Raw genomic sequence first — 12,431 nt, 5'->3', positions numbered from 1 at the left:
GATTGAATTGCAAACATTTTTTAATTTTACTCCCGCAGACTTTATTTGCTGTTGTAAAAGTATGCACATACATATGGAATTGTTTTTTTTTTGTGAACTGTTGTGTATGGTTGATTGTATAAATATAAATAGGTGTTTGTGTGTGTGTGTTTGTGTGGTGTTTGTTTGTATATATCTATATGTTGAAGGATTTGCCATATTTGTCGTAAGCACATAATTTTATTTATTTTTGTTTCTTTTTGTTTTTTTTTTTAAGTGAATTGTAAATTTAAGCTTTGAGTTTATTGTCATGTAATTTTTTCTCTCATCTACGATTTATTTGTCTTTATAAATATTTGTGATTCTAATTAATATTTGCCTGTAGTAATAGTGGTAGTAGTATGCATGTAAATGTGTGATTGTATAGTTTTTCTTTTTGTATGGTTAGTTCGTTCGTTCGTTCGTTCGGTTTTAGTTATGTAGATCAAGCCAGTTGTGTTTATAACTGTTGTGAGTATAACAACAACAATAATAATTTGTAATATTTTATATATATATAAATGTGTATGATCTGGTTTAAATGTATGTGTATTATGCGAGTATATCATTGAGAAAGGTTTTAAAGCTAATTAAACGAAATTTACAACACACACAAGCAGGCGAATACTAAACGGGGCTCATGCAGCTTTTAAGCAGCAGGTTGAAATGATGTTCGAAAAACATTCAAACTTAGCTCTAAAACTATGAATTTAAAGATCAAAAGTGCACTCTTAATATCAAAAACTCAAATCCCTTGATTATTTGGTATTGGACACTCTGCCACATAGGGTTGAGGTTTTTTGTCATAGACTTGTAAACTGATTTGGTAATTTTTTAAATATTCGCCCACTGTGTGTGTTTTGATTTTCTCCTACAAAAAGGAACACAAAAAGACTAACACTCGTATATGTACAAATATTTAGATTTGGGGTTGAGGCAAAACAAAAATTAAAAGAAAATATCATACACTTGGATGGGATAAATCGTTTCGGGGCTACTTCTACTACAAATCAAAATGGTCGTACAAATGAATGAATACGTCTAATAAAAAGCCTTGATTTTTTTTTGTGTAAATATAAAACAAAACTTAAAATATATGTATAAGAAGCGTCTAAAAGTAAACATACAAACTATGAGTTAGCAGTTAAAACTTACAAAAAGACTTATGCATGTAAAAAATCTAAATGTATTTTTTTTTGTTTAATTATTATCTTAATATAAGGCAAAATAATTAACGGAAATTTGTTGTTGCTCGAAAAGCTTCTTTAAATGTATTTTTATTTTTGTAAACTCCTTATTGAATTTATTTTTCCTAAGAATCATAAGGGAGTTGGATTATTTTGTCGAAGAGGCGTTGGCATGTGCTGAAAGCTTCTTAAATTTTAAATTTTATAAAAGCCTATTTTTTGTTTAGTTAGTTTTTGTTTTTTGGAATTCATGGAGCCTTAATTTAAATAATACGCCGATTGGTCTCTGGAGTCCACTCCCAGCACCTCATCCGGACACTGTTGATACATTTTCACCTTTAGCGATTGATAGGGGAGCGGCTTGCCTTCGCTGAGATTGGCGGTGACATAGATTAGATAGGATTCACCAGGCGTTAAATTGAGTATGGTGTCAGTCTCCAAAATTGGTGGACTGTGAAGGAGAGACAATAGAAAAAAAAACACAAAAACAAAACAACATCAATAAATGTTAAAAAATTTCTAAGCGAAAAGTTAAAAGTTAAGATAAAAGACATTCCAGGAACTCACACCCGTTTGTAATTGATTGGCCAGCGGAACGCACAATGCATTATAGAGAGAATTTTTATTTCGCCCGAACCGTTCGTATGTGGAATCGACTTCCGGCTTATGTTTTTCCTACCCACTTTGAAATCCAAGGATTTAAGACAAATGTCAATAAGGTGGTGTTTTTGGGGGTGAGGTGGTACCCCATATATCAGATTCGTGCTCTTGCCTCGAATACCTTTCATAAGAGCCTAATATTGTCATTATTGGTTAAAATTTCCATTTGGGGGGTTTTGAGGTGGTGCGGTCGTAAGTATACCAATTTTCTGTTTTTGAGTTATAAACGTACTAAACAAGGCGTAAATCGCCCCATCCATTTCCGAGATCAGGCGCTTTTGAAAATAGGGTAAGAGGAGGGTCCGCCCATTAACGTTTAGATATTAGATCTACTTCATTCTCTTGGTTTTGGTGGTGGATTGGAGTAGCTAAATCCTTTGCCCCGAAAGTGGATATCAGATTTATGCTCTTCTCCCAAAAACCACATTGGAGCTACATATTGCTATAGTCGGTATATATGTATGGTTCAGAATTTAAGAGATGAGTTGTGCCTGAAACATTGGGCCATAAAACGTATATCAGATTTAAGCCCCTTTTTGTAATAATCCACAAATATGTCCGCACTTAACCCTGAAAAAATGTCAGCATTGTGCTCTACTATTAAATTCGATTTTATTGAGCCACAATTGCAATTGGTTTAGGGGGAGTTTATGGGGTGAAACTATCGCCAAACACTTGGTCTCAAAATTGGATATCAAATTCGTTTTTTACTATCAAATACCTGTTATTTGAGATCCTTTTTGCCATAGTAAGCAAACATGACCAGTTTGAAGGGAGTTTAGGGGGCGGTCCTTGAAATAATATCAGCATGGTGCTAGATCACGATTTTGTTTGAGTCCCATAATGTCAAGCATTTTGAAGGTGGCCATCAAGATATTTAGGGGTACGGGTCCCGTTCAGATTCACACCAATTAATTTTTTTTTGTATTGCCTATCCACATTCAACATCATATTTCAAAGCTATCACTTGGGATAGCACCTTTTTAAACATCGGCTGGTCCTCCTGTGTTTATCCCAAATTTAGGGCATAAAGTGTACTCTATTACCAAAGATCTTTTATTGCTGTCCTATTCTATCCTGATCGACCTTCATGTATTATTTCTAATTCCTTATTTTGGGTAGGATAGGGGGAGGGTCATTGCCCTCTGACACATCCTTTCATTTGAAAGGATACTTGGTCGTCCTTCATGACAGTTTGGTGTTGTTTTTTATTGGGATGAGAGTTTCGGTCCCCCGACCCAAAAGACCATTTATTTGAGTCCTTTATTGTCGCGACCAACATGTCCTGCGGAGCGGCAGGACGTAACCTAGATACTTGAATTCTTATATCAAAATTAGGTTCAAACTCTACTGTCATAGAACTTTCGTTTAATAGCCATATTATCCCGATCGAACTACACGTCGAATGGAAGCGTATTAGGTGGGTGGACCGGTCCCAGACTCGTCCCAAATGTGTATATCAGATTCGTGGTCAATTCCCAAAGACCTTTCATTTTATACCCATTTTGTGACGTTGGACATTCATGCCCGTTTTGGAGTTGGAGAGGCCGCGTAGACTTCTTGGACCAAATTCTTATAGCAGATGTGTACTCAACTTCCAAACACCTTTCATATGATACCCATATTGTCCCAATCGGTAAATATGTCCTGCTGATGTCTGTTGGGTGGTGGGAGCGCCTCAGATACCAAGAAATAATTTTTTATATCAGCTTTTTGCTATACTTTTAAATACCTGTCATTTGATACCCATATTGTCCAAATCGGTAAATATGTCCTGCTAGGGGATTTTAGGGGGCGAGTAGGCCCCTCACTTTGATTTGATATCCATATTGCCCAAAGCGATAAAAGTGCCCTATTGGGTGGTGTTTTTGGCGGAGGGGATCCCCCCCCCCCCCCCCCCCCCGACACTTAAGGTGACATTTGTATGCCATGTATGTATTCTACTCTTAAATACCTCTCATTTGATACCCATATTGCTCAAGGCGGTAAAAGTGTCCTGTTGGGTGATGTTTTTGGGGGTGGGGGAGACCCCCGACACTAAGGGTCACATTTTAATGCCAAGTTCATACCATACTCTTAAGTACCTTTCATTTGATACCCATATTGTCCCAGTCGATAAACATGTATGTTCGGGTGGGTTTCGGGATGGGGCGTCCTCCAGTGTATTTGACCCCAAATTTTAAACAAATTTCATGTTTCATGGGGTTTCATAAGGTGGCATGTAAATTTTCGCTTAAATCGGTGCACCTATCTCCGAGATCTGACGTTTTTGAAAATGGGGTTATGGGTCCGCCTCATGACCCCATTTTCACCGGGGGCTCAAACTCTACCATCTGTGAACATTTCATGTAAATCGGTTCAGCTGTTTTGAAGTCTATACGGAACAGACAAACAAAGCGCAACAATTTAATTTTTATGTATAAGATTTTTTCAAAATTTGGTTTTTATAGAAAATTTTATCAAAATTTAGTTTTGCCCTACTTGCGCTAAATTAGTTCGGTTTTGAAAAAGTTCATACAATCGGATATTGTAAACATTTAATTTTTTTAGAAAATTTTTCAAAATGTGAATTTTTATAAAAATTTTTCTCAAAATTTTATTTCTATAGAAAATTTTTGTCTAAAATTTTTTTACTGATCTGTATTGCTCATTCACTTTTGCTCAATTTTTCATTTCCACCCTAATATACATGCACTGCATGTTTTGTCATTTCACTGTTTGCATTGTGCAAGGCTTGTAAGGCAAGGAAAGAGTACTCGTATACTAACTTTTTAGCTTTTTTCGGGCATTTTATTGAATGAAATTGCGGATGTTGCATCACACGTTTGCCAAAATCCATGCAATAATTTGTGTAGTCGATGGAGCTGCGATTGCGTTGCGGCAAATTGAACACAATTATGCAGTAACTGCTCGAGCAAGGGAATATCCAAAGGGCAGGCAGTCACACCACATACCGCACATCCGTAACCATTTTGAGTGTGAGTTAATGTGTGTGTGTGTGTGTGTGTGTGCGTGCGTGTGTATATGGGTAAACAAGGCCATGGAGAGCGAGAGCCAGGCATTCGTGCATGCATTCATTCATTGATTATCATGGTATTGTTGAGCAGCCAGAAGGTGAAGAGAGATGAGACGAATTGAGTAGAGTTGAGTTGAGGGTATAATCCAATTTTCATAAATTTCGCATGGTGATGATTGTGTGTGCATTTAGAGATTCGTGTCGAGCCACAGCATCATCAAAGCCACCACACACACAAATACACACACACAACGTTGCAAGGGGCCAGTGTTGCGTTTGTTGTCATGTCCAATGGTAAAAGAGTGGGATTTTTAATAAAGAAACAATAAACAACAAAAATTCAATATTTGTGAATTGATTTAAGAGAGAGAGAGAGTGGGGAGTGGGGGGAGGTAGGATTTGTTTTGTTTTGTTCCGTTTGTCAAATTAAGTTACAAAAATTGAAGAGTTGTTTACCTTAGGGTACGAATTTCCGGTGAACTATACCATGCGATTTTGGTGAAGCGACATGTTGTTCGTACCTCAAACACGGTTATATTTTCGGGCAATTCAGGCAATTGACTGAACACACGATTGGTGGTCACCGCCAACTGAAATGAAAGCATGACAAAAGAAGAGGGCCTTTAATGTCTTGGTTTTCCCGTTGCTAGGGAGAGGGGGTTGTTGCATTGGCCTACTTACACCCACTTTATTTGCCCTCAAGACTTCATCATCGTTGCTGGGCTTGAAGCGTATCATGTAACGTCCTGCCTCTCTTATCGAAGACAAATCAATGTAGGTCGGCCGATAGATGTTGCTGAAGTTGGCTATAATTCTGCGTTGTTTCAGTATCTTTGCATCGACTTCACTGCCGCCACAAGGCAAGACCAAATAGCGCAAGGCCGGCCTTGAGTCCAAGGCAGTTAGGGGGGGAACCTGCAATAAATTTCAAATATTTTGCGGTATGAAATGAAAACAAACAAACAAATAAAAATGAGTCACATGGTTTAGTAAATTGAGGATTAAATGGGGTCTTGTGAAAAAAGTGAAACTTTACTTTTCTACTATTCTTACCTTAAAACTAAACACCTGCACTCCATGTAGACCTGAAATTTTGACCACACTCAGAGTATTGGCCTTAAGTATGGCTGGATGGGTTCGATTGAAATCCATGGTAGAGGAGACTATGTGAAAGGTGAGATTTTGTCGTTTAGTGTGTATGCCAAAGACATCCAAATGATAGACATAATTGGGAGCCAATCCTCGTATTAATTGTTGAGTTCGACTTCCGGTGCATATGACATTTGTCGTATGGGGATCTGCAAGGATATCAAGTGTTTGTGATTCAGCTTGTGGGCTTTTGCTTTCAAAGCACTGGTCATACCTATTTTCACTGCCCTCTCAGCAGGTCTTGACAAAATCGCCTCTACGGTTAGGGGTGTTTGACACACAGGCGCCGGATTTCTTCGACTCGTGTACATGGAACTTAGAAACTCATCGGTAGCTTGACAGAAATCCTTGTGGCCATGTGCTGTGCTCACCACCAGGCAATAATGAACCGCATGGAAATCAAATTTACTACAAACACATCAAGAAGAGTTATAGAATGCAAATGTAATCACACTCTTTTGCCATGTACCTTTTGTCCCATTTCACTATCATCTGCCGCTTACGCACTCGATTTTGACTTCTCATGGTTATGTGATGCGTTCGATTCAACAGAGGCCAATGGGCCTGAGGATGAAAGCCTATGGCTTCAATCTTGACCGAGCCTCTATGGCGAGCCTGCACAAAAATATCATATTGTCCACGTAGGGCACAGGTCAGAGTTATAGAATGCTGGCCATTTTTAGCAGAACGCAGTAAATTAACTGAAAGCAAGAGTTTCACTTAAATTCTTACCAAATTTGCTCAGAGCTATTGTTAGAAGTGGCATACTTACCAGTTTGATTGAAAAATATTTTGCGTGCAACAATTTGTGAGAAATTTATGCTTAAGGGTGTCGAGCTATTCAAATGCAATACAAATCTGCAAAGAAATGGAGAAGAGTAAGGAACAACATAAGAAAAACGAATGAAAATTGTGCTGTGGAAAAAGAAAAAAGCCATCGCTTTTCATCTGGAAATTATTTATGCTTATCAAAGTAGGTTCTTATTCATAAACTGCTCGAGTTTTTACTTTTGCTTCAGTGGTTAGAAAAAACTTCAAATTAACCCAAAAAGGCATAATAGACTGAAGAAGTAGTACCCAAAAAAAGTGGAGAAGAAAAACGTAAATATTTCTATTTTTCTTGTTTTTGCTTTGGTTTTAGCCTTATAATACATTTACTCTTGCTGAAATTAAACCCAATTAACTTCAAGCTTTTTTCAGCTTTCTGTGGTGGCTACTGCTACCAACCATGCATTTTAATTCATATTTTTTTCCGAACTAAGAGGGGGGATAGCGACCTACAAATGGCATTTTTAATTGGGTTAAGCTGAAAAAAATATAAAAAATATTTTTTTATTAAAATTAATGAGCAAGCTGCCGCTGCTATTTAAATAGATTGCTTGAATGGCTAGAAGCCGAAGCACTGACCATTATATCGACCAAAATGTGTTGAAAGATTTTTTTTTAAGATTTTGGAGATCTTTCTAGTGTTCACAAAGCTCAGAGTGCAATGAAGATGAAACGATGGATGCATAATTATAAGGAAAATTTAATAAGAAAAATTTTCTTTGGTGGTTTTGATTTGATGGGTTTTTTATGAAAACAGAATTTTTGTTGAAGTTTGGAAAGATTTTGCTTAAGCTCCGATTTAAGTTCAATGATAAGGGGCCTCCATTTTAAAGCCGAGTCCGAAAGGCGTACATCAGTGCGACACCTTTTTGAAGAAAAGTTTTTACATGGCATAGTACCTCACAAATGTTGCCGCACTAGGAGGGGAAAACTACCGCTGACAAATTTTTTTCCGATGGTCTTGCCGGGATTCGAACCCATGTGTTCAGCGCCATAGGCGAATACGCTAATCTCCGTTTTACCGTAGCCGAGTGGATATCTATTATATAAAAATGAAATTGTTGCGCTTTGTTTCGACTCGAAAACGGCTGAACCGATTTTCATGAAATTTTTTGCAGATGGTAGAGTCTGAGCTCCCGGAGATAATAGGGTACTATATTTTTTGATATTCGAAGGAGGGTCGGACCTTCCCTCTTACCCCAATTTTCAAAAACGCCAGATCTCGGAGATGTTTGTACCGATTTAAGCGAAGTTTTGCATCTTATGGTATCCCAAAAACACGATAGGACATCCCCCGAAATAACATGGTGGGGGGGGGGGGGGGGGGGGCGTCCTATCCCAAAACCCATCCGACCGGATATGTTTACCGGTTGACACAATACTGGTATCAAATGAATGGTATTTAAAAGTAAAGTACGAACTTGGTATACAAATTTCACACTAAGTGTTCAGGGGGTCCCCCACTACCAAAAACACCACCCAACAGGATACTTTTACCGCTTTGGGCAATATGGGTATCAAATGTAATGTATTTAAAAGTTGGGTAAAAATCTGACATAACAATTAACTCCGTGGTGTTTGAGGGGCCTCCCCACAACCAAAACCCCTAGCGGGGCATATTAAACAATTGGGGCAATATATTGGGTTGCCCAAAAAGTAATTGCGGATTTTTTAAAAGATAGTAAATGCATTTTTAATAAAACTTAGAATAAACTTTAATCAAATATACTTTTTTAACACTTTTTTTCGAAAGCAAGCTAAAAGTAACAGCTGATAACTGACAGAAGAAAGAATGCAATCACAGAGTCACAAGCTGTGAAAAAATTTGTCCACGCCGACTATATGAAAAATCCGCAATTACTTTTTGGGCAACCCAATAGATATCAAATGAAAAGTATTTAAAAGTAGAGTAACAATCTGATATATAAATTTATTCCTTGGTATCTGAGGTGCCTCCCCAACCCCCCCAAATCCCCTCAAGAGGACATGTTTACCGTTTGGGACAATATGAATATCAAATGATAGGTTTTTGAATTGGGTCCAAGGTGTCTATGGGGGCTTCCCAACCTTAAAAACCCCCCAAAAACGGGCGTGAATGTCGAACGTCACAAAATGGATATCAAATGAAAGTTTTTTGGGAGGTAACTACAAGTCTGGTATACACATTTGGCAGAGAATAGGACCGTCCTACGAATCTAGCATACACATTTGGCAGAGTATGGGACCGGCCCACCCACTAATACCCTACATGTTGCAGTTCGATCGGGATAAAATAGTAAGTGGAAGAAATCTAATCTAATGTTGATATAAGGATCCAAGTATCTAGGTCACGTCCTGCCGTTCACAGGACATGTTTTCTTATGGGTCTTAGCAACGGGGAGAGGGTAGTTCTTCTCCTCCTCCCAAAAAATTTAAAAAAAAATGAAATCTTTCTAAAAATTTCTTATGGGGAAATTGAAACCCTTCTCAGTTTTCAGAAATGCCAGAAATCGGAGATGTGTGCTGCGTTTTGGGCGAATTTTTGTTTAAAACGCTGTATTTACACATAAACATGAATCTGACAAAACAAAATTGAGGTAAAAAGCCCTGAGGTGCCCGCCAAACGGACATCTTTACCGATTAATACTTCAAATTAGCAATGAGTCTCCCCATAAACCCCTAAAACAGTCAATTGGAACAATCATGGCCATGTGGATAACAATTAAGAAAGTTATTTGGGAATAAGTTATGCAACTGACACCCAATTGTGGATGACACGACATTCAAATTGAAGAGTATCTGAGTAGACGCCCTTTTGCTTAGGTGTAGGTTGTATGGGCGACCCTCCATACGGTTTGTTCACTCTAAGGTCAATTTGGCCAATTGTGAGAACCTAGCGAAAAAAAGAAGTGTGTGCAGTATTAGTGCCCAGATCAGACCTAAAGGCGGGCTAAGAAGATGACTTTCAACAATTGTGCCAATTTCGGTCCAAATCGGTCTATAACCCCGTATTTTAGCAGAATCCATGGTGGACTACTTGTTTAGTCTACTCGTAACAAATAGACAAACAAAGCGCAACACTTTTATTTTTATGTAATAGATAACTAAATCTGGTTGGCTTCGCTGAGCCTTCATAATGCATCATATATAAATCCCCATAACCATTTGTGAGGCCGGGATTATGATTTTAATTCAATTTCTGTTACTTGGACCGATTTCAATTTTTGTTACTTGGACCTCATTTTTATTGTCATATTCGTAATCTACTCTCAAATACTTTTCATTTGAGTCGCATATTGGCAAGTTCGTCCAATATGCCCATTTGAGTCGGTTCCCCAGCGACCTGGACCCATTTTTTAAAATCACATTCGTACTCTACTTCCGAATATCGTTATTTGGGCCCCATAATGCCTCGATCGGTTCACTTTTGATTTTGGGAGTTACTTTAGCGGCAGTTTTGAGCACGGAGCGGGCATACACCAGTACTTGAATCCAATTTTTAACATTGCATTCTTACTCTTCTCCCAAATACCTTTCATTTGAGTTTCATATTGTTCCGATCGGTTTCCTTTTGATTTTGGACGATACTTTGGGGTGGTTTTGGCCTTGGGCCATCTCCCTACGCACTTGAATCATGTTTTTAATGTCATATTCGTACTCTACTCCCCAATACTTTTCATTTAAGTCCCATACACTATCCCCATCGGTCCATTTTTGATTATGTGCGGTGCTATTAAGGTAAGAGGGAAGTCCGTCTCGCTTCCTATGTCAAAAAATTATATGGCCTCCTTCCAGACCAACCTACACGATCTGTGAAAATTTCCAGAAAATCAGTTCATTCATTTTTGTTTCTATACGGAACAAACAAACACAGATTCATTTTTTATATGTATAGCATAGATGATAGATATTCTGATGAAACTTATTTTTGGCAACATCAAAAGATTGCGTATGTCTATAAAATTGCTGCTAGCAACGGTTTCTATAATAATGTAATTTCGAAATATAAGAGCAATCAATTGTGTCATGTAATGATGTCTTTATTAAGCAAAGTGTCTCTAGCTTGCCATACCATTTTGTTTGTTATTTGGTAGTGCAAACAGTTTTTATCCAGTTGATTAGAATTTCAATTATTTCCAGTCTTGCTAAATTCTAGGAATATCTCACTTTTTACATCCTTCTTATGATCCATCCATGCATATTCATTACTTAAAATTTCTTCTGTGGTACACTGTTGCGTATTAGGAATCTCTGCATGCAAGGCGTCATTCGTTACGTATACGCTGTGTGGGCAGATCATGTTACACATTTAACATGAAATGTTACATAGGTGGTGGTGGTGTATGTGTGTGTGCTCCACATGCACCATGTACATCAATTATTATTATTATTACTCACTTTGCTTATCTCTTAATGAGATACTTTGAGTGTGCCTGCTGAGTTCTATTTGCCACCCCTGCTCACTGTGTTACCCGATTCACGGTAAAAAAAGAAAGCGTTGGCCAAAAGACACGAAGGTACTTTTAACAATACACAGCCATGCATTGAAATGGAATTAGATCAAAATGGGGAATTTAATGACTTTCGAAGAAACCCATTTGAAATACAAGCAGCGACACATCACGCACACAAACAAATGAAAGAGTATCTTTTGCAAGAATATAAAGGGTGATTTTTTTGAGGTTAGGATTTTCATGCATTAGTATTTGACAGATCACGTGGGATTTCAGACATGGTGTCAAAGAGAAAGATGCTCAGTATGCTTTGACATTTCATCATGAATAGACTTACTAACGAGCAACGCTTGCAAATCATTGAATTTTATTACCAAAATCAGTGTTCGGTTCGAAATGTGTTAAAATTTTGACAAATTTTGTTCAGCGATGAGGCTCATTTCTGGTTGAATGGCTACGTAAATAAGCAAAATTGCCGCATTTGGAGTGAAGAGCAACCAGAAGCCGTTCAAGAACTGCCCATGCATCCCGAAAAATGCACTGTTTGGTGTGGTTTGTACGCTGGTGGAATCATTGGACCGTATTTTTTCAAAGATGCTGTTGGACGCAACGTTACGGTGAATGAACACATTTCGAACCGAACACTGATTTTGGTAATAAAATTCAATGATTTGCAAGCGTTGCTCGTTAGTAAGTCTATTCATGATGAAATGTCAAAGCATACTGAGCATCTTTCTCTTTGACACCATGTCTGAAATCCCACGTGATCTGTCAAATACTAATGCATGAAAATCCTAACCTCAAAAAAATCACCCTTTACAAGACACCATAGTCATCGTGGTAACATTTACATCAACATCACAATCAGCGACATCGACATTGGCATCAGCATCGACGTCTTCAACATTAACCACCACCGACCTCATCGTTATTGTTATCATCATAATTTTAATCTGTTAGGAATGGAGCACTTGCCACCATCAGCAACGTCGTCACATCATCAAATCAATTGAAATGGTTGTGAGTGTTTTTACACAATCAATGTGCATAATAAAACAAACACCAACGCACAAATTGCCACAGCCAACGGAGCGAAAGATAAAGAGAGCCATACACACACACACACACACGCATTCATAA

General features: G+C 37.9%; 1 protein-coding gene across 9 annotated transcripts in view; it reads right to left on the bottom strand.

The window, feature by feature from the left end:
• Positions 1 to 1,412: 1,412 nt before the first annotated feature.
• Positions 1,413 to 12,431, bottom strand: part of LOC106083177 (uncharacterized) — a 70,475-nt gene continuing 59,456 nt past the window's right edge. For all 9 annotated transcript variants that reach the window (XM_013246054.2, XM_013246056.2, XM_013246055.2 and 6 more), the window contains 8 exons: positions 6,803 to 6,888; positions 6,500 to 6,731; positions 6,245 to 6,438; positions 5,935 to 6,179; positions 5,563 to 5,796; positions 5,338 to 5,471; positions 4,634 to 4,771; positions 1,413 to 1,656 (listed from right to left, as the gene is read on the bottom strand). In XM_013246054.2, coding sequence (XP_013101508.2) covers positions 1,464 to 1,656; positions 4,634 to 4,771; positions 5,338 to 5,471; positions 5,563 to 5,796; positions 5,935 to 6,179; positions 6,245 to 6,438; positions 6,500 to 6,731; positions 6,803 to 6,888 — 1,456 coding nt within the window. In that variant the 3' untranslated portion in view covers positions 1,413 to 1,463. The remainder of the gene's footprint in view (positions 1,657 to 4,633; positions 4,772 to 5,337; positions 5,472 to 5,562; positions 5,797 to 5,934; positions 6,180 to 6,244; positions 6,439 to 6,499; positions 6,732 to 6,802; positions 6,889 to 12,431) is intronic.

The sequence above is a fragment of the Stomoxys calcitrans genome, chromosome 5 (assembly GCF_963082655.1).
Source record: "Stomoxys calcitrans chromosome 5, idStoCalc2.1, whole genome shotgun sequence".
Taxonomy (NCBI): domain Eukaryota; kingdom Metazoa; phylum Arthropoda; class Insecta; order Diptera; family Muscidae; genus Stomoxys; species Stomoxys calcitrans.
This window is presented reverse-complemented; position numbering and strand designations above follow the sequence as displayed.